The sequence below is a fragment of the Asterias amurensis genome, chromosome 10, assembly GCF_032118995.1.
Source record: "Asterias amurensis chromosome 10, ASM3211899v1".
Taxonomy (NCBI): Eukaryota; Metazoa; Echinodermata; class Asteroidea; order Forcipulatida; family Asteriidae; genus Asterias; species Asterias amurensis.
This window is the reverse complement of record NC_092657.1, coordinates 7,388,104-7,411,544: the sequence shown is the minus strand read 5'-3', so window position 1 is coordinate 7,411,544 and position 23,441 is coordinate 7,388,104. Positions and strand designations below refer to the sequence as shown.

Below are 23,441 nucleotides of genomic sequence, written 5' to 3'. Positions count from 1 at the left end.
AACAAATCATAAACCAATGTAAACATACAAACCATACAATCAATCAGAAAGCAAAGATCGGACATGACCTGCAATTGACATGACTTTGATGCACTTCACAATATTCCAGGTATGCACGCCTGTATGCTTTGTTTTTGAAAGGGCAAGGGCACAAAGGCATTTTCGCCTTGATAAAGGGCACCCTATGAGGAAAATTGTAAATTTCTACTGGATCAATTCCAGGGCACCAAGGCAATTGACCAGGGGAAATGGAGGCAATCGCCTTCGTTGCCTCCGTGAAGCATCAGGCCTGGGTATGATATCGTCTGCAACGCCCTGAACTGCAGACGATAAAATCACAACATTAAAATCACAACATTTTGCATAATAGTTATATCGTAATATGGAAGTCTTACATGTATACATGTATAGCGCACGTATCTACTGTACCAAACAAGTTACTCAGGGCGCTTAGTATATACAAACTTTCAAAAGATAGGTTATTGAAGTGATGAATTCTGAGACCCAATTACGTAGTACAAGGGTTTACAAGGTGCTACGGCGGATACAGCAGCTACAGCCACGAACACCGGGGCGAACCCCCTTCTCTTTTGGATAAGTGTACTGGGTTCTTTTACATGCGTACACAAGACATGGGACCAACGGCTTACGCCCCATCCAAAGGACAAGCTTTTGGATAAGTGCACTGGGTTCTTTTACATGCGTTACACAACACATGGGACCAATGGATTTATGTCCCATCCGAAGGACGAAGCAATGGTTAAAAGTGTCTTGCTCAAGGACACAGTGTCACGGCTGGGGATTCGAACCCACACTCTGCTGATCAGAAACACTAGAGTTTGATTTCGGTGCTCTTAACCGCTCGGCCACGATCCTTCAATATAGGTTCTTATACACATGATTGAAACATTTATTGGTTTAGCAAGATTTAGGACCTAAAACCAAATGCTTTCTTATTAATTTTACACAAATAAGCATGATCGATGTACCACTAGCATGTAATACAACTATGTGTTTTTATGAAGTGACATATCAAGGTACACCACTCTATAGATCCATTAAAACACTTTGAACTGGCACCGTGCCAAACATATGACTTCTGAGTGTCCATAAAGTAAGTGTTGTCACAGAGAGTTGACCTTACCCTTTCTGACCTTACCCTTTCTGTCCATGTCTACTGCTGAACTTATCACCAATCTCTGGTCTTCTGGTCTGTCTGAGAAGGACTTTGATAAGATAAGCTTCTTCAGGATTTGAAGTTATCAAAACCTTCTCAATGTAAGAATCTTGGGTTCCTTTAAACCTTTATAACAGATAAAATAGAAGATGGAAAGTATATTTATTTACTCAAAACTACAGTACATTGTGCAAAGCTTTTCCAAAAACTAGTCTGGACCACTTCAGGCCGGTTGACATGTACATCAGCAATATTTTTCTGGATGGTTTATTACGACTGAAATAAGTTTGGATCGACCAACATTTTTGACAGTAGGATGTCTTATGGAACACACCAGCACGAAGAGTTACAAGTTACAAGTTACTGGCTTTCATGCTTGTAATATCCCTTTTACAGGGGTTATTGTGTAGTCCCCAATGTCAAACCTTTTTATTGTTCTTGTACAAGAATGTGGCATATAACAATGGACAGGGTGCCACCATTCTTAACATAGTCGGTGTTTGGCTCCATGGTAGGCAAGTACCTAGCTTTTGGAGATTCCAGAATAACATGCAGATGATCAGCCATGCCTTCCAGCCAAGATTCTTTGAAACACAGTGAGTACCTACTCATATTTTCTTGCAAGACAATTATTACCTAATCTTTGTATTTCCTTTGTCAAGTTCAGGTTTAATTATATATTCAAAGGAAACCAATTACTCAGAAAAATTCTTGAAATTCAAACCATTAGGGCTTAATTATAATCTTTGGTACAACCAGAGACTCGCAATGATTAAAAACAACCTGCAACTCCGATGATTGATACATGTAGCTATTAAGGGTTTAGTACCTTTTGTAGAGCAAGTTTTACCGTTTTGGGTCATGATATGAATCACTACTGACTATGAATCATTTGAATGAAGATGAATGTAATCTAATTTACCTGTTGAAGTTTCAGCCTCACTAGTCAATTTTTTGAGAAAAAACGTGAAAATCAAAGAGCAATGTTTTCAGGAGAGTCGCGTGTATCCAATGATGTACATGCTAAAATACTTTTCGTAAAACTGAGACAAAAATTATTTTTCGTAAAACTGTTAAAATCATTTCTCAAAAACTACAGCACACCAGCAAGTAATATTTCAAGGGAAGCTTTCTTTCATCATTATCTTAAACCCGCGTAAGTTTCATGTAAACCTGTGGACATTTGTGTTTTGTGTCAAACAAAACGTAGCCAGACCCTTTAGAAGGACAATGACTGACTGTAGTGAGAGTATAGGAAACTTACGTAATAGGCACATCTCTGAATTCTGTTTGTTGTTCACCAGTTGGATTACAAGGGAGTGGATTCATAGTAACTACTGGCATTGACTTGTTGAGTAATACTTGCTTGTTCTTCACTCTCTCACCTGTATACAAACACAATCACACTAGTTAGCAATAAGCCATTTGCGAGTTAGATTTAGAATAATTTTTGGTACAATAACTTGCTTGGGCACAAATGTACCGCACACATTTGAATTCCTCAGACTATAGAGACAGTTGCTATGAGCAAACCCTGGTACCATTGTGCCATTGATACACATCCATCCAGAATTGTGGATGGGTGATCACCATCTCTTATCATGTGACATAGAAACTGTCTAGATGATCTGAGGAATTTAAATTTAAGAGGTAACTTGTGATCAAGCACATCATTCTACCAGACAATATTCAAATCTAACACGCAAATGACCAAAGCAGACAATGTAACAGACCAAATGTTTCAACAATAGCTACATAATAATAACAACAACAACAACAACAACAACAACAACAACAACAACAACAACAGCGGCGGCGGCGGCGGCGGCGGCGGCGGCGGCGGCAGCAGCAGCAGCAGCAGCAGCAGCAGCAGCAGCAGCAGCAGCAGCAGCAGCAGCAGCAGCAGCAACAACAACAACAACAACAACAACAACAACAACAACAACAACAACAACAACAACAACAACAACAACAACAACAACAACAACAACAATAACAATAATAATAATAATAATAATAATAATAATAATAATAATAATAATAATAATAATAATAATAATAATAATAATAATAATAATAATAATAATAATAATAATAATAATAATAATAATATTAACCTTACTTATAAAGCGCTTTTTAGAAAAGTGATACAAACACTAACGAAATACAATAGCAACCAAACAAAAGAACTTTATGCTTTACAGACAAAACAATGAAATTAACAATGATACAATCTAGAGTAACTTAGGATAGAGGTGGGTTTTTAATTGGGATTTGAAGGAACTCAGGGAATTGGTTAAACGAACAGATTGAGGAAGACGATTCCAGCATTTTGGCCCAGTTGCAGCAAAAGCTTTAGATCCTACATTGGTACGTGATCGTGGGGCATTCAATACAACAGCTGAAGTGGATCTTAAATTATACAAAGACTGGCGGGTGTGTAGAAGGTTGCCCAGATAAGTTGGAGCTTGGTTAGAGAGTGATTTATATGTGAATACTGCATTCTTATATTCAATCCGTTGCAAAACTGGTAGCCAATGCAGGGTCTGGATGAGAGGTGATGTATGCGTGTATTTCGGTTTCTTGTAGATAAGACGGGCAGCTTGATTTTGAAGGAGCTGTAGTGAGTGCAAGTTCTTTGTTGATGTTCCATAGAGAAGGCTATTGCAATAGTCCAACCTTGAAAGAACTATAGCTCGAATTGCTGCATGTGTACAACTAGCATCAAGGTACTTCCTGATCAAAGTCAGGTTACGGAGGTGAAATTTAACAGTTCTTGAAATATTTGCCACCTGAGCATCATGAAGAAGACGATCATCAAAGATGACACCAAGGATCCGAAGGGATTGTGAGGGTTCAAGAACGACACCACTAAGTGTCAACTTCACATCAGTGAGCTTCCGATGATGTGCTTGCGATGCGACTACCAGGAATTCGGTTTTGTCTTGGTTGAGTTTCAGTTTATTGACAGTCATCCAGGTTTGAATGTACATAAACACTGCCCCAACTTGAGCACAGTATTATGAAGTCCATCACACTTCCCTTAATTTTAACCCCAGAAAATATAGTCTCTGGGTATGTTCAGACAGCATACTAACTTAGACCCGAACCGGTCTAACTTTTACGAGCAACGGGGGGTGGTCGTAAAAATAAAAACCCATTGCGTTCAGACAGCACAGAGTTAAACCCGATCCGGTTTATCTTCGGTTTTAAGAGGTCAAAGTAGACGCGACCCCGTTGCTCTAACATCCGGTTTTATTCATCAGATTCACGCACCGAGTATGCCGAGATACCGAGTGCCCCATGCCCTGGATGATCAGACAGGGCATATTATTGGATACAAATGGCTCAATCGAACGCGGTAACAGTTTTACCGTTGGGAGGATATGGGCACTTAAAACAAACATGAACACGACTCGAAATTATTTTTTTAAACAAACAAAATATTGATACAAACCGCCGAGAAAACTCACAAAAATATTGTCCATATTCCATGAAACAGAACACGTTTCATTTTTGTGTTTTGTTTTATACCACTGTTTCCGATTTAATAAATACTTTTAGTTTGTACTTCAATCGATTGGAAGTTGCGATCTCTCAAAAGCTGGTGCCGCGGTTTTTATTCCGATTCGTTCATAAACACAACGACACACGTGCAAGTTACGACATGTACTTTGCAGTATTTTCCCAACTTCCCAACAACGTGGTGATATTGCTGGCGTAGGGAATTTCCCCTACACACAGCCTCGCGCCCACTGCAGTTCATTCTCCTAGATTGCTAGTAACGGTGACGGCAATAGAAAGGCACATCCACGGGATCGGTCATGGATAACTATGGGATATCAGAGAGTGATCACTATGGGATGGCAGCGCTGTACATGTGAGAAGCAATACAAATATGCTTCTTCGCTGCGCTCGTAGTATACGCATAAAAAACAGTTTCAATTTATTGTAGGACACTCAACAACAAAAGCTTGGAAAATATAATTTTGTTTCAGAATTTAATAAATCATGGGCGTGTGCCTTTGTTAAACTGCATACACTGATCGAGAGGGTTTCACCAACTCGGTAAGCGGCAAGAAAGTAATATAAATACTCGGTGCTTTTCAGCATCGGAGGCAACAGAAACCGTATACATGCACTCCGGGTTCCGGGCGTGTGCATTGAACCACACAATGGGTCGTCCGTTGTGAGTTAAAACCGGATGTCATTCTGTCCACACGCAGTGTTAAAAGATAAACCGGAACCGGTTAAGACTTAGACCGCCTCGCTGGACGGTTTAAGTTTTGGGGTTTAAACCCGATCCGGTCTAACTTTATTTGCGTTCACACGCACAAAAGTTGAACCCGAACCGGTCTAAGTGGACTTAGACCAACTTTAGGTAGGACAAAAAACACAATGTCCACAGATTTACATTAAACTTACACAGTTTGAAGATAATGTTGGTAGAAAGCTTCCCTGAAAATATTACTTGCTGAGTTGCTGTATTTTTTGAGAAATTAGTAAAACAACGTCATGAAAATAATTTTCGTCTCAGTGATCATGAGATGAAAACATTTTTAGCATGTAAAAACATATTTTCATGACATTGTTTAACTCATTTCTCAAAAACTACAGCACCTCAGTAACTAATATTATAAGGTATGCTTTCTACTATCATTATCTTCAAACAGTGTAAATTTAATGTAAATCTGTGGACATTGTGTTTTGTGTTACAAAAAGTACCCAAATCCTTTAATATTTTACTTTACCTTTTAGCCTGGTTTATATTTCATGTCATTGCAAAGACAAGTTTGATGTCAATAATTGACATGCAATTGTGAATTATAGACTTGTAACATCCATTCACATTTTGCTTGAAGTAATGAGTCAGGCTTTTAACTAGCAAGTCAGAAGTGAATAGTATAATACATGTTTAGTACTTGACTTCTTGGAGTAGATTCAAGCACAAGACATTTGAGGCACCAGGCAGGACAAGAATTACTGTGTAATAGACCTTTACCATTATAGACAAACAAACTGCGCTGGTTGGTACTGACCGCTAAATGTTAGCAAGTTTTTCAATCAAAGATGTTCTGACCCAATTTAACATTTTTTGCAAACTTTCAAATGAATAAAATATCTACCATGATTGGTTGCTTTGTTTCCAACAAATTCAACGCTATTTTTGAATAGTTGTGTGACATTTATTACAAACGGTGGTCATCTGTTTTTGTGGCTTTCCATAGTTTTCCAACCTCAGTTGGCAAAAACTTGGGCTGTGATGTTGCGATAGAAAGGTCTATTGTGTTAGAAAATGTAAAGAATGGAAACATGTGCTGTTGGTATGGTGTCATCTACATGTTCATCTAGAGTCTGTACTTCATTACACACCCAACAATGCGATTAGCACCAATAACAGCAGAAATAGGACACAATGAAGAAATGCTCAGTTTTAGATGCGATGGGGAAATATATGAAATTAGGTAGCGAATGAAAACCAAATGATCTGGGCCCAATGTCATAAAGCTGCTTCAGCACAAAAAGTAGCTAAGCATAACATGAAAAATGCTTACCAGAGTTTGGTTATCAGCTAAACTACCATGTCACATGTACAACTTAATACTGGTATCTTACTTATTTCTGCTTAGCAGACAATTGTTAAAGAAATATTTGTATATATATGTCTTTTAAGTCTCTCATTTGAATGAGTTGTTAACATTTTGCTGTTTGTAATACCAGACACTAACCTGGTGCACATATGCCATCCATATCCAGTACTTGATGTTTCCAGATTGGGCTTTTAGTTGTTGCATCTAGCATTGGTCCCATCACACGATCAAATGTCTGGTTAGCATAACGCTTTAATGTACACTTCTGGTTCCGGTAAACAAGACACCGGCCAACACCTGCAATCCAATAATAATATCTCTTAGTAACACTCAGGAATATCGACTATCCATTATTAAAACATTCCTTAAATATATTCTGCCTCTTGATTGATTTAGAGTGTAATCTTCACTAGAAGGTCGCCCGAGGTTGACGCATTATACACCCAGCAAACAAGGCCATATACTTGTAGCAACCGATGAACTATCCAATAGCAACCAATGTACTATCCCATAGCAACAAGTTCACTGTACCCATAGCAACAGCAGCTTCTACTAGACATCTAGGCACAATATATGTTAACAAGTGTTAAACAAATATTGACTGTTTTTACTTGTGCTAGGGTTAAAACTACAACTCCTCGGTGATCCTCGGCATGTTCTATTATTATCCATTTTCGCCCTCAGGAAGCCAAGGATTACCTCAGGTGTCTTAGTTTTAACCACAGCACTAAAAGCAGTCAATATTTGTAAACTACTGTGTCTCATATCAATGACCATGTGGAGAATCCTGACTGGTCCACTCACCATCATGATACAGATACTGTTGCTACTAACCAAGCTCATGTGCTATAGTATCACACCACACAGGGTAAAAATAGCAGTATATTGTACTAGCAGTATGTACATAGCAGTATGTACATGAAAATATGGAGGTACATATATGTCAATTTGCATTTTCCAGTTCTACAAGTAATGTCCCAAAAAGAGAATTATGAAGTACAGTAACAGTAACAATTATGAAGTACAGTAACAGTAACAATTATGAAGTACAGTAACAGTAACAATTATGAAGTACAGTAACAGTAACAATTATGAAGTACAGTAACAGTAACAATTATGAAGTACAGTAACAGTAACAATTATGAAGTACAGTAACAGTAACAATTATAAAATGGCACATTTTGTTTTCTTATAAGCTCCCTCATTGCAAGTTGACAAACAAGTTCCCCTCAGCATCAACTTGGGAACTTCCAAGACCTTGGGGAACTTCTACAGATGCTTTGTTGTCTTTGTTTAAGATGAGTGCATCTTCAATATCATAACCACTGACTCACCTCTGTCTACGGATGCTTTCTTTAAGATGAGTGCATCTTCAATATCATAACCACTGACTCACCTCTGTCTACGGATGCTTTCTTTAAGATGAGTGCATCTTCAATATCATAATCACTGACTCACGTCTGTCTACGGATGCTTTGTTTAAGATGAGTGCATCTTCAATATCATAACCACTGACTCACATCTGTCTACGGATGCTTTCTTTAAGATGAGTGCATCTTCAATATCATAACCACTGACTCACCTCTGTCTACGGATGCTTTCTTTAAGATGAGTGCATCTTCAATATCATAACCACTGACTCACGTCTGTCTACGGATGCTTTGTTTAAGATGAGTGCATCTTCAATATCATAACCACTGACTCACATCTGTCTACGGATGCTTTCTTTAAGATGAGTGCATCTTCAATATCATAACCACTGACTCACCTCTGTCTACGGATGCTTTCTTTAAGATGAGTGCATCTTCAATATCATAACCACTGACTCACCTCTGTCTACGGATGCTTTCTTTAAGATGAGTGCATCTTCAATATCATAACCACTGACTCACCTCTGTCTACGGATGCTTTCTTTAAGATGAGTGCATCTTCAATATCATAACCACTGACTCACGTCTGTCTACGGATGCTTTGTTTAAGATGAGTGCATCTTCAATATCATAACCACTGACTCACCTCTGTCTATGGATGCTTTCTTTAAGATGAGTGCATCTTCAATATCATAACCACTGACTCACCTCTGTCTACGGATGCTTTGTTTAAGATGAGTGCATCTTCAATATCATAACCACTGACTCACGTCTGTCTACGGATGCTTTCTTTAAGATGAGTGCATCTTCTATATCATAACCACTGACTCACCTCTGTCTACGGATGCTTTGTTTAAGATGAGTGCATCTTCAATATCATAACCACTGACTCATGTCTGTCTACGGATGCTTTCTTTAAGATGAGTGCATCTTCTATATCATAACTACTGACTCACATCTGTCTACGGATGCTTTCTTTAAGATGAGTGCATCTTCAATATCATAACCACTGACTCACCTCTGTCTACAGATGCTTTGTTTAAGATGAGTGCATCTTCAATATCATAATCACTGACTCACCTCTGTCTACGGATGCTTTGTTTAAGATGAGTGCATCTTCTATATCATACCACTGACTCACCTCTGTCTACGGATACTTTGTTTAAGATGAGTGCATCTTCAATATCATAACCACTGACTCACCTCTGTCTACGGATGCTTTGTTTAAGATGAGTGCATCTTCAATATCATAACCACTGACTCACGTCTGTCTACGGATGCTTTCTTTAAGATGAGTGCATCTTCTATATCATAACCACTGACTCACCTCTGTCTACGGATGCTTTGTTTAAGATGAGTGCATCTTCAATATCATAACCACTGACTCACGTCTGTCTACGGATGCTTTCTTTAAGATGAGTGCATCTTCTATATCATAACCACTGACTCACATCTGTCTACGGATGCTTTCTTTAAGATGAGTGCATCTTCAATATCATAACCACTGACTCACCTCTGTCTACAGATGCTTTGTTTAAGATGAGTGCATCTTCAATATCATAACCACTGACTCACCTCTGTCTACAGATGCTTTGTTTAAGATGAGTGCATCTTCAATATCATAACCACTGACTCACCTCTGTCTACGGATGCTTTGTTTAAGATGAGTGCATCTTCAATATCATAACCACTGACTCACCTCTGTCTACAGATGCTTTGTTTAAGATGAGTGCATCTTCAATATCATAACCACTGTAGCTCATTACAGCAATGATAGCATTCTGCCCGGCTGGTATCTTATCAAATCCAATCAGGTCAATGGTCTACAACACAAAATCAATATCAATCGCACTCATTACACATATGTAAAAAGTTTTAAAAAAAAATTTTTTTTTGCCATGCCCTTGCTTACAAAACATTACGCTGCTGCGACCCAGCAATTGTGGCATGGCTACAGGTAGCTTGGAACGGTCTATAGAATTGTTTTATGTTATTTTTCGCTGCCATTTGGGGGACTCTATCATACTCTCCTACATTGTACATCCCTCTGGGGTATTGGAGATGATACGCTTTATGAGAGTTACTGAAGAGAAATCAATTTGTTTAAAAAAGTACCATCTTCAATGAGTTGTACTGTTTTTAGCTCACAATCTCAACCAATGTCAAGTCTCAAATACTTCTTGCTTTATTTCAATTATTTCACTACCAAAAGTAATATAATACCATAAATAATGTTAATATGCGTGAGTGCTTAAACTCTACTGCAATAGTTCTTCCATTATTAACCAAGTTGAGACACCGGGGATGTGAGTAAACTATGAGTGCAAAGCAAGAAAACTTGCAAACGCACAAAGCATAAAAAAGCTTGCATACATTTATCTTTAGTTTTCAAAAACCTTACTCTGCAATCATTTTTCTTATGAATGAAGAAATTAAGATCTAAGGTATAAAGTTCAATGAATTTTTCTCATTAATTATTATTATTATAAACAGGGGTTTAAAAAAAATAGATTTTGGGCCTCTGGATACTGACCTTTGACTTGACTAATGGAGCTTGTGGGTAGGCCAGTAAGTACATCAAAGTGTCAATGCGATTACGCTGATTATATGCAATAGTGCCTGCAACCAAACAAGACAAAGGCTTCAGATTAATCTATTGTAGTGGGTGATTTCAGTGTCACTCACGTTTAACCATGTTCACCAGCAACAAGTTTCAGAAATCTCCTTATTTTGAAGGAGGTTCCTGCCTTCAGATTTTCAAGAGTCAGTAGTGCTTAAATAATAGATTTTCCTCTTCTTGGTCTTAATATCACCACCAATGCAAGTTGGGAGAGGTACATATATCTCAGGCATTGCAAAGAGTGAGTTGGTTGTCTATATGGAGCTTGGAAGTTGTTACTTCCTGATGCTACTCTCCACCTGTACATAGATAAGTTTAAGTCCCCTATAATGGAGTATTGTTGTTGATATTGGCAAGAGCTTCTGCTTTTCACTAACCTTTATTAGATAGGGAATAGAAGAGTGTTGTTAACCTTGTTTGTGAAGTGTTGGAATCAACGTTACAACCTCTTTCCCACTATCTGTCTTTTCTACATATACTTTAATGGTAAATGTGCCAAAAAATAACAAATGTAAAAATTCCCTGTTTAAAGACACTGAACACTATTGGTAATTGTCAAAGACTTGTCTTCACAAACCTGTTGAAATTTGAGCTCAATCGATATTGAAGTTGCGAGACCTCAAATTCTAAATCTGAGGTCTCGAAATCAACTTCGTGGAAAATTACTTCTTTCTCGAAAACTACGTACTTCAGAGGGAGCTGTTTCCCACAATGTTTTATACTACGTGTATCAACCCCTCCCCATTACTCGCCACCAAGAAAGGTTTTATGACAATAATTATTTTGAGTAATTACCAATAGTGTCCACTGCCTTTAAAAGGTATTCAACACATCTGCTGAATTTGTTTTCCCTTATTGCATAACAAGTAACCGACTCACCCATAGCTTGTTTGCCCATTGCACATTGATATGTGTTCCTTGGTGACTGGTTATGATGTGGATATGGAATAAGGCCAGCACATACACCCAGTATAGTGAATGGTTCAATCTCCAGATGAGTGGTCTCACTGTAAATACAATCAAGTAGAAAACATACACATCAATTTTCTACGAGTCAATCTTTAACTAACTATATTATTCATGTACATGTATTATAAACACAAAGTAAGATGGCCCAGACGGAGTACAAAGTAAGACACGACAAGTTGGCCAAGGTAATTTATTGGGATCTGTGTAAGAAATGGGGTGTCCAAGTGACTGCAAAATGGTACGACCATATAGAGTAAGGAAGACCATGCTCCGGAGAAAGTTGCAGAGACCGACCAGGTCAAGATCCTCTGGGACTTTAACATTCAGACTGACCATGTTATAAAACATAGGCGTCCGGATATTGTAGTCTTATGTAGATACAAGATGTGTCATCTCATTGACATAGCTCTAACGAGAGATTTCAGGGTAGCTTCTAGGGAGATGGACAAGATCCAAAAGTACCGAGACCAAAAACAATAATGAACCACAATGTTGTAGTGGTGTGTATAACACATCTAGCTTTCAACAGCCAAATGACTGGATTGAAAATGACTACATGTAGTTACCTTGTAATAAATGACTCATAGAGAGCTATCTGACAATCATTCTCTTCATTCACATCCAAATACTCCACCAGTCCATCCTGCAAGAAATCTTCAAAGCTACGGAAACCTTGATTCAATTCCTGCATATGCTGATTGGTTACCTTAGGGATGCCTTTACTAACAATGATGTAGGGTCTACAAATAAACAAAACATGGTCGATATCAAATCATATCAAACTGCTCCACCTCAAAAAGAAAGAAAACAACACAAATTGATTAACAATAAATTCTTTTCAGAACGACCCCAATTTATTTAGAGATTATCATGACATGATGTTACCGCAAAACTTTACAATGTCGTACTTCCACCATGCAAAGTTTCAAATCCTACTTAAAAATAAATCAGTCTCATAATTCAAAAACTTTCAAAATTTGGTCTTAATGTGTCTTTATGTTCAAGCGCCTTAGTACCTTATTTGAAGATACATGTGCTATAACACGACTTCAGTGTGATATTAATGATGTAACAGTTTTTCTTTAGATTACATTACTTTTCACAGTTCCTTTATTTAGGTGTGTTTGTTTAAGCCTCCAGATTCTCTCCAGATTCTAGAAAAGTATTATGCTTTCAACTTCACCCGGCCCATTTCACCGCTCTGCTTACTGTAAGCAAGGGAATTCTTTGCTTGCCGTCAAACATCTTTCACGGGTTAGCAGGGAATTTGTGTCCACTTTAGGCCCTCCTACTAGGAAGTCTTCGCTTACATACACAGCTAGCGCAGAAATACGGCGCTTGCCCTGCAAGCGGAGAATGGATATCAGAAGCGTAGACGTCGGCAGTAAGCAGAGCCATGAAAAAGGGCCCTGGGCAAGCATCAAACTCTTTTAGATTCTATTTTGACTCCAAAGATACACTGAGTGTTGACTTACCTGCAGACACGCCCACCATCTGAAGCAATGTAAACTGTACGCTGAGAATGATTTGCAAAGATAGATACAAATTCATTGACGTAACCAGCTCTCCTCATCATACGGAATGCTTTAACAAGCTTCAAATGGTCACAAATCACTCCAAGAATATTACCTACAAATAAACATAACTTGGTTTCAATTATTGCTTAAATTGTTATTCATAAATACCCCAGACAGTTTTGCTACTCCTATCGGTGGAGAACGCGTCACGTGGGGGGTGTTTAAACCGTTGATAATGACCAGCTGGAGTTGTTTATACCCAGCTGGCAACATTATCACGCGGAATGCGCAATTCATAGCTATTAGTAACAGCGCGTAATCTATTTCTAAGCACGCGCGCGTAATACTTCAAAATAAATACTAAATACTTCAAACCTTGACTTTTCAATTGTCAAAGTATCTATAGTTGTATTTTTTTAACGTTTTTGAACAAAAGGGCATTTATGAATGGGAATAAAAGAGTAGTGACTCGTTCTTAAATGTCTGTTTAAAACCTTGCAGGATCGTTGCCGTGCGATAAAGGCAATTTATCTCACAGCAACGACCCTGCCGGTTTGAAGCGGCCGTTAAAGAACTCATAGCTACCCTTTTATTTCCATATTAATGCTATTTGTTTATTTGCCCATTGTTTTCTGACTACTACCTGAATGTTTTTAACATATTTTCTTCATCAGCAGTTTCATTACAAACCTTAATAAATTTGATGGCAGTGCAATTTAACAATTCGTCTACTGAGTTGCTTTTTACATGCATGAAATCATTAGTAAATTTATCTTTAGGAACTACTACATCACGCAGATTGGAAATAAAGTCATTGGGCAAAACTTTAACATAAATTAAAAACAAGTTTTTTAACAAATTAAGTTTAACTGTTTATAAATGTCTCTTCCTCCAAAGTAGCAACATTTACCTGTATATAGCCAATAATATGGCACAAAGTTCTCCTTACCATCCATAAGACAAAATGTTCAAGCTGAGCCAAGTTGTCCTTAATGTCCTTACCATTAAGGAATACCAGATATGTATTGTGGTCAGCTAAGTTCTCTTTACCATTTAAACCCTGTTCATACAGCTTTACAACCTTACAAAGGCCATGCAGATCACCCAAATCTCAAAAAGTTATCAAGTAATGGCACTATCGCTGTCAAGACACAGCAACTTGGAAAATTAAAGACTACATAACGACTGTACAGCTTTTATATCAAGAGCAGTGCCTACTCACTGCAACAATGATTACACCAAGACCAATGCCGACCAAGTGGTTGTTTCTACTGCGAAATAGTTGCTGATGGTGCTGCGCTTTTATTACAACCACAGAGTGAGATCTCACCACGATGCTACCACGCTGCTTGTACGATAATAGCGTTCCCACTACGACTTTGCCCCGCTTATTGTTGGCTATGACCCAGCTACGATTATTTTGTGCACGTTCAAAAAAAGTGTGGAGAGAGAATGCATCTAAGAGATCCCAACCCAACAAAACTAAACCCATGGAGATCCGCCCACGTTTGGCCAACAAATGGCCCCTATTGGCCATGCTTTCTGGCACTTTTGCCGTCATGAAGCAGTGTCTATGTGTGACCAGGATATAAGGAAAACCACACATGCACATGAATTATTAAGTTCCCCTTACCATTAAGGAAGACCAGATATGTATGAAGTGAGCTAAGTTCCTCTCCTGATAGTAGACTGATGTCTTCTACTCCTAGATTGAATGCAAGCTGAATGATAGGATCCTCCTCCATGTCTGTTGTTATATGTGTCATTAATGCCAAGTTCTTGACAAGACCACATGCCTGTAACACAATACAGCAAACATCAAACATCAAAACTTCACATCCAAATTACATGGGATGCTGTTGCAACACTTGGTGTGGCAGAAGACTTATCAAAAATATTCTGAAATTTTCTAAAAGATGTATCAAACTGATTGACATTTATGTGCAGCCTGGATGGGGTGTCATGCGGAGCGTTTAACAGCACTGAGCTCAAGCTCTGGTGTTTCTAATCTCAAGCTCTGGTGTTTCTAATCTCAAGCTCCGGTGTTTCTAATCTCAAGCTCTGGTGTTTCTAATCTCAAGCTCTGGTGTTTCTAATCTCAAGCTCTGGTGTTTCTAATCTCAAGCTCTGGTGTTTCTAATCTCAAGCTCTGGTGTTTCTAATCTCAAGCTCTGGTGTTTCTAATCTCAAGCTCTGGTGTTTCTAATCTCAAGCTCTGGTGTTTCTAATCTCAAGCTCTGGTGTTTCTAATCTCAAGCTCTGGTGTTTCTAATCTCAAGCTCTGGTGTTTCTAATCTCAAGCTCTGGTGTTTCTAATCTCAAGCTCTGGTGTTTCTAATCTCAAGCTCTGGTGTTTCTAATCTCAAGCTCTGGTGTTTCTAATCTCAAGCTCTGGTGTTTCTAATCTCAAGCTCTGGTGTTTTTAATCTCAAGCTCTGGTGTTTCTAATCTCAAGCTCTGGTGTTTCTAATCTCAAGCTCTGGTGTTTCTAATCTCAAGCTCTGGTGTTTCTAATCTCAAGCTCTGGTGTTTCCAATCTCAAGCTCTGGTGTTTCTAATCTCAAGCTCTGGTGTTTCTAATCTCAAGCTCTGGTGTTTCCAATCTCAAGCTCTGGTGTTTCTAATCTCAAGCTCTGGTGTTTCTAATCTCAAGCTCTGGTGTTTCTAATCTCAAGCTCTGGTGTTTCTAATCTCAAGCTCTGGTGTTTCTAATCTCAAGCTCTGGTGTTTCTAATCTCAAGCTCTGGTGTTTCTAATCTCAAGCTCTGGTGTTTCTAATCTCAAGCTCTGGTGTTTCTAATCTCAAGCTCTGGTGTTTCTAATCTCAAGCTCTGGTGTTTCTAATCTCAAGCTCTGGTGTTTCTAATCTCAAGCTCTGGTGTTTCTAATCTCAAGCTCTGGTGTTTTTAATCTCAAGCTCTGGTGTTTCTAATCTCAAGCTCTGGTGTTTCTAATCTCAAGCTCTGGTGTTTCTAATCTCAAGCTCTGGTGTTTCTAATCTCAAGCTCTGGTGTTTCCAATCTCAAGCTCTGGTGTTTCTAATCTCAAGCTCTGGTGTTTCTAATCTCAAGCTCTGGTGTTTCCAATCTCAAGCTCTGGTGTTTCTAATCTCAAGCTCTGGTGTTTCTAATCTCAAGCTCCGGTGTTTCTAATCTCAAGCTCTGGTGTTTCTAATCTCAAGCTCTGGTGTTTCCAATCTCAAGCTCTGGTGTTTCTAATCTCAAGCTCTGGTGTTTCTAATCTCAAGCTCTGGTGTTTCTAATCTCAAGCTCTGGTGTTTCTAATCTCAAGCTCTGGTGTTTCTAATCTCAAGCTCTGGTGTTTCTAATCTCTAGCTCTGGTGTTTCTAATTAGCAGAGTGTGGGTTCAAGTCCTGGTCTTAACACTGTGTCCCTGAGCAATACACTTAACAATTGCCTCGTCCTTCAGATGGGTCGTTAAGCTGTAGGTCCTGTGTGTTGTTATAAAAACTATCAACGCACATAAAATACCCCAGTGCACACTTATCACAGTGTGTCTGGCAGTGTCAACCACGAAGGCTGTACTAGAAAGGACAAAGAAGAAGATGAGTGGTACTACAAATACTACAGATTAACTGAATGGCTAAATATAATATAACTTGATGTTATTATCTTACTTCTCCTTCTGGTGTATCTGATGGACATAACATTCCCCATTGTGATGGCTGCAGGGATCGAGGTCCACTCACTTTCCTTGTCTTCTCAAACTGTTAGAAAGAAGAAAGAATGGAATCATCAATAGCTTTGTCATTCAATCAATTAACTTAAAGGCACTGGACACGTTTGGTAAATGTCAAAGACCAGAATCACATTTGGTGTATCCCCCAACAAGTGCATAAAGTAATAAATCTGTACAAATATGGGCTCAATTGGTTATGAAGTTGACAGACAATAATGAAAGAAAAAAAAACTGTTGCACAAATTTGTGTACTTTCAAATGCCTGAACAAGGCTTCAGGCCTGAAGTCTTTTTCAGATTCAAATACTTTAGTGAGAAATAACTTCCTTCTCAAAAACTACGATAATTCAAATTAATTCATTTCTCACAATGTTATATACAACCAACAGCTCTTCGTTTTGCTAGTACAAGTACATGTTGAGAGTGATTGCACAATGTAGGAACCCCCTTTATTGTAAATGTTGAGTCATCTTGAAGCTTACAACCAATTGTTTCCATATTTTCAAATGCTGGGTTTTATCTCCAGATGGCGAAACTCTACAGAGCTCCAGCATACACCAAATTGCTCTGAGGGTTGCTCATCACAAGGCTGTTAATGTCAACTAGCTATGGGAGAAACAGAAAAGGGCTGAAGAGGAACTGGAACACAAAGAGACCACAAGAACATATGGTGTTCTAATTAAAGTGTGTTCAAAGTGAAGCAGATTTAGGCAGTTGGGAGTAAAGTACATAAGAAGTAACCAGTGGAGTACCTCATGTGTACAAAGAGATACACACGTAGTGTGCTCACCCTTCATGTTAAAGACAATAAAGTTGTTAATCTTACCTGACTGGAGATCCTTGTCATCATACCAAGACATGAAATAAAGGACAATCTGGACAAGACTTGCGTCACTCCAGCTCTATCCATCTTGAATCTCTTTACTGACCAGTTACCCTGACAAGGTTTCAAACATAAATAATAATGATAATAGTGGCTTCTTAAATAGGCCCACTTCACTCACATTTCTTTAATCTCCTGACGATGACTAGCTCAAGCTAGTCAGAACATTGAGACCAATTGAGAACTCACTCCACGGTAGTGAAGTTAAAAATGATACACTTAAAGCTTAAGTACAAGTAGTAGTACAAGCAGGACAGTTCTTTTCAGAACTGAGAAGTCTCCCGACTTCAGAAAATCTACTCAGCGGTAGTACAATATTATAACAAGACAGTTCTCTCAAGAACAAACTGTACCTGGCAAGTGTAGATACACACATGGTGTTACCGCAAACCAGAAGTATAACAACATAATCTTACCGTTGAGATAGCAATGATGAGTCCATTAGTAATCTGATCTTGTCTCATGTGTTTGACGATATCAAACTGAGCTGCTCTTGGCTTAGGAATGGTCTGATCAGCAATCTTCTTTAACTCACTGTTAAACTTCTTGAATAGATCTTCAAACAATAAGGCTATCAACTGAGAAAATAAAAATACAGAATTAATTCTCTCAAAATGATTTTTCAAACTTTTATTTTTTGTTAATGAGAAGAAATATTTATTGTATTTATATGAAAACAATTTTTCCTTAGGTTCACACAATGCTACAAAAACATTAAAGCTGACAAATTTGAGGGTGAAATGTCCCTTTTCTAATGTATAACAACCAATAAGGGCAGGCTATTCCAAACTGGCATACAGTATTGTAACATTGTGTGTCACTAAAACTCACCTGACCGGCTAACTCTAATCTCTTGTTGCCATAGTAATCCTTATCATCTACTTTATACACATCTCCCTGTGCTTGTATCACTCGTCTCACCATTAATGCCAGATAGATACATTTAGGCTTGAAATTGAATTGAACAACCTGAACAGAAACACAAAGAAGTAATAATAATGCACATACAACACTTATATAGTGCTTCATACAGAGTGTTTTACATAAGAATAATAGGAATGAACAAGAAAGAAAGAAGGAATCGTAAAACAAATAGGTTGGTTATCAACGTGCTCTCAGTCCCGGAATCCTGTTTATTTGTGGAGAGATCATTCCAAAGTTTGGGGGCACAAACGGAGAATGTTCATTTACCAAAGCGAGTATGGGTTCAGCCCAGTGACTTGGGTTAACTTTGTTGAAGGGGCCACGAGCGTCACTAAGTGACGGATTTGAGCGCTACATGAGAAACCAATATTATTGGGGCAGGGGTCCAAATCTCACCAGAATAATATGCCTTTCACAGAGCTTGGGAAAGTACTGAGTATACAGTGCTTACACACATTGTTGCGTAAAACCAAAATTAATGTTCTTTATCCCCCATGCAAATTTACATCTATTAAATTATTATTACTTTCAAAGAAACAATAAGACTTAGGCATCTTAGGTAAGCAATGGTCTGCAGACCGATATCAAGAGACCTGAATACAGACTTACAGGAACATGTGCTAGTACGGTAGTTGCTAAGATTTCTCTAGCTTCATCAGTCTTACTCTTCTTAGATCCACCCCACATTCGTCTCTGACGCACTTTACTTCCAATGAACTTTAAAGCCTGCACAAAATAACAAAACCAATAAATGGACTCACTAGGTTTGTGATAAGAGAGTTATGGCATGACTAAATCTAGTCAAAAACATATTGTATTGTTATACTTGTATAATATTGCTGTTGCCAAACAGCATAGGAGCTGAATAAAGTCCGTCTTCACTAGAGCCAAAGAATGAAATAGTCAACACTGTGTTGAAGTACAGGCTTATCAACAGTTGCAGCTAATACTGCCATTCTCTAACTGTTGTGTTGATTTTAGCTCTGCTTGTTATCAATATGTATGCATTTTTTTGTTATGTACAATGTATGCCAGTTGCTGAGGATATCGACGTATGGGTGAGGTGCTGGCAACCTCTAACCTCCAGATTTTTTTCCTGTTATTTATTTACTTAGGTTATTTTTGAATGAGTATCTAATTTTATATATTTTTTTGCTCCTTGTGGTTTTGTTTAATTTTAATAATCTTTTTTTCTTCTTTGTGGTACATTCGTAAACGTATTTTTATTTTGTGTTAAGCACTTTGAGGCCTCGCTTATGGTGCTATATAAATACTTTTTTATTATTATTTTTGTATTAGAGCAAGTTCGGGTGTGCACCATGGTTAACTAAAGGTTGACTATTTTGACTTGAACCCAGGCTGGCCGACCAATGGTTGACTACTATGGTCAACAATTTGGAACCACCCTCATGACCATTGTTTTTTCCCGTGTTCCATTCTAATGTGTGTAAAGAACACAAGGGAACCAGTGACACTATGACAAAAAGGTGGAAGGTGATGGAGTGTTGAATACATGTACCACGGTACGATGGTTGACTAGACTTTCAAACAAGTCGTTTAAGTGAGTGCGTCACTGCGCATGAACGTTGCTGGTAATAGTGGTCAATCACAGGTCGACTAAATGTGCACATACGAACTTGCTCATAGTTATAAATGTAAAGTAATTTACAAAAAACAGGAAAATATTTGTTCAAAATTTAAGGTGATGAGAATCAATTGAAATAATAAGATATTATTGGTTTGAACTAACCTGTGTTTGTGTGTAGATCTGTAGTTTATGACACTCTTCAAGGTTGGGTGCAAATATTGACATAATACTGTCTTCAACTCCAATAACCTGTACTATCTCCTGATCACTCTCCATTCCCATAGCTTTAAATACTGCTACAATCGGAATATCCTGTAATATCCACATCATATCGTTATTCAAGAAAATATCAACTACATGTAGGTCATCACTTGGTTAAAGGCAGTGTGGACACTATTGGTAATTACTTAAAATAATTGCTGGAGATAACAATGTCAAGAGTTCTCCACAAAAACGCCAGTCAAATTTTTGTAATTAGTGTTCAAACATTACACTATTGGGCACATGGCCATTTGTTTGCGCGGTATGCCATTATTTTATGTAGCTTACCTTTTTACCTGGCATGCTTTTGAAGTTTGCGCAGGATAGTTCGGGAGCAAATTTTTGAACGGCACACTACTTCGAACTTACCCATTTAACCAATAGACATAAATTCTCTTCATACAGTATATTTCACAACAAGTGGTAAGAATTGTGGAAGAACAACTAAGATCACGCAGTGTTTAATTGCGCAGTGCAACACCCTGCCCCTTAGCAAAACAACACCCAATCAGACATGGCCTTAGTCACAAGACTGAGAATCTGAATCTAAAGTCATAAACTAAAGCCAGCCAAACCCAAGTCACTATTCTGTCTAATGAGTAAGTGGATATATTGAATTGACCAGAAAGTAAGCCAAGCAAAAGGACAGCAGATGAAAAGAGAATGTGACCTACCTCAGACATTGTGTTATGCTTCAGATAGTGTCGCCCTTTCTTCAGGATAACGTTGGTACGACTCTTCTTTTCATGAGTTGAACTGAAACAACAAAATAACAGTGAAAGAATCGTTAATTAACTTTCTGTTTACCGATGAAACAAACATTCACTGGCACACTGTGTCATGCAAAAACCTGCTGCTAATTTATTTACACACCATTAATATGGACTGAAGATTTGTGCATGCAATATGGACACACATCTGTACCACAGTGAAATTATCTCAATGTTTTTGGAGTGCTGCTTTCCGCGGTCTACAGGCTGACGTACATGAATGATCCATAATTTGACTCCCTGGTCATAATGTTCTAGTATTGTCATGAACTACATGTATCATTAACCATACTTGTTATACATTGGTTACAAAATGTAAAGTTTCATTGGTCGAGAACCAATCATGTGATGTGATACAAAAACGCATGTACCATGGCTGCATAGAGCAGATGGGAACATGAGTGTTGTTCACCTTGATCTTTCCCACCGTTGGTCAATTTCCAGAGCTGTGTACGAAACACGCCTGCTGATTTGACGCAACAGTGAAGAATTGTTTCTTGTTTGAACAACTGTTCATCTGCTATGTAAACTCTGTAGTATTTGAAAGTGATAACAGAACTTCGAGAAGAATACTTAAAATAATGTTATCAAGGTATAACAAAACAATTGTTGCACACTGTGGCAGGGGCCATGGGTTTTGTACACCCTCGGCTTCACCTCGGGTGTCATTTTCCCCCTCATGTTTACAAAACACCATGAACCCTGTCACAGCGTGCAACAAATGCATAATGTACCCTCATCCATGATGGTGCAGTTTGACTCCAACATCTAAAGGTTCTAACGTGATGCCTCATACATGTCATACAGATAGTGTTGAGGCTACCTCAGACCTAATACTCCACGGAGGCAACAAAGGGGATTGCCTTCATGCCCCCTGGTCATTGCCTTGGTGTCCTTCAAATGCTACAGTATTTACCAAGGAGAAAATGCCTTGGTGCCCTTGCCCTTTCAAAAACGAAGCATACATGCATTCTACCTATGTAGGGTTGCATATAGGCATGTATTGACTAGTAAGTTAGCAGTACCTTGTAACATTGCAGGTTACACTCCCCTTCTTACTAGATTCAACAATCATTCTATTCTTTGACAGCTGCTCTTGAATCAAGATGACTTTCTCAACACCTTTACATATGAAGTAACCTCCTGGATCTAAAGGACATTCATTTAACTTGGCTAACTCTGCTGGACTCTTCCCATTCAAGACACAGTTGGAACTTCGTAACATAATAGGCATCCTGTAAAAGAACAAATAGTACATTAGTATGTAACATGTAGGGGTAGTCACAACATTGTAAGTGATAAATTTCCTAATGTGTTAAGAAGTAGCAGTATTCAGGTAAACTGAGAGAAAATAAGCGCCTATTACATAAGGTTTGACAAACTATGACTTGGTGACCTACACCACCTAGTGGCTATTATAAGGAGCTGGAATGTAAATGATTGTACTGACCTTCCTATAGGTAAGTTATTCCTGATGACCCTCTGTGAGCCTCGCGTATACTCTACATCTACAGTAATTGGTGCGGAGTACGTCATATCACGTAGACGGCATTCATGAGGGGAGATTGGTTTGGTAATGTTGAAACTCTCCTCTACATCTGGTGTTCCAATATAGATATTCAGATATCTGCAATCAAAATAGTCATGTGTTATAAAGTCTTGTTCCCAATCCGTCACATGCTTGCTTGTGGAATACTACAAGTTATTAGGTGAGGTTGGGTGTGATACAGACTACATCTAGTCTCGGAGTTTGTATCAGCAAGCCTGATTCTTCACAGAGGCAACAAAGGCAATTGCCTCCGTGCTCCCTGGTCATTGCCTTGGTGCCCTTGAAATGCTCACAGTAGAAATTCACAATTTCCTCATAGAGTGACCTTTACCAAAGAGAAAATGCCTTGGTGCCCTTGCCTTTTCACAAACGAAGCACACAGGCCTGTATCAGGCTTGGGCTGGATCGTCGCCTGATACACACTCTGAGACTAGATGTAGTCCATATCACACCCTAAACTCAAACTAATAACGTTTTTATCAAAACAAGAGACACTCCAGTGCTCTCTTCGCTTTATCTTTTGC

At 38.4% G+C, this 23,441-nt stretch overlaps 1 protein-coding gene across 1 annotated transcript in view; it reads right to left on the bottom strand.

Annotated features, from left to right (window-relative positions):
• Positions 1-23,441, bottom strand: part of LOC139943092 (DNA-directed RNA polymerase III subunit RPC2-like) — a 38,832-nt gene that overhangs the window by 11,075 nt on the left and 4,316 nt on the right. The window contains exons 4-21 of the mRNA XM_071939907.1: positions 22,819-22,995; positions 22,394-22,603; positions 21,273-21,354; positions 20,500-20,649; positions 19,359-19,475; positions 18,657-18,794; positions 18,242-18,403; positions 17,769-17,879; positions 16,882-16,971; positions 14,878-15,040; positions 13,203-13,356; positions 12,294-12,467; positions 11,638-11,765; positions 10,672-10,757; positions 9,838-9,961; positions 6,907-7,065; positions 2,442-2,562; positions 1,160-1,303 (exon numbers count right to left, since the gene is read on the bottom strand). Of these exons, the coding sequence (XP_071796008.1) occupies positions 1,160-1,303; positions 2,442-2,562; positions 6,907-7,065; positions 9,838-9,961; positions 10,672-10,757; positions 11,638-11,765; positions 12,294-12,467; positions 13,203-13,356; positions 14,878-15,040; positions 16,882-16,971; positions 17,769-17,879; positions 18,242-18,403; positions 18,657-18,794; positions 19,359-19,475; positions 20,500-20,649; positions 21,273-21,354; positions 22,394-22,603; positions 22,819-22,995 (2,490 nt within the window). The remainder of the gene's footprint in view (positions 1-1,159; positions 1,304-2,441; positions 2,563-6,906; positions 7,066-9,837; positions 9,962-10,671; positions 10,758-11,637; positions 11,766-12,293; positions 12,468-13,202; positions 13,357-14,877; positions 15,041-16,881; positions 16,972-17,768; positions 17,880-18,241; positions 18,404-18,656; positions 18,795-19,358; positions 19,476-20,499; positions 20,650-21,272; positions 21,355-22,393; positions 22,604-22,818; positions 22,996-23,441) is intronic.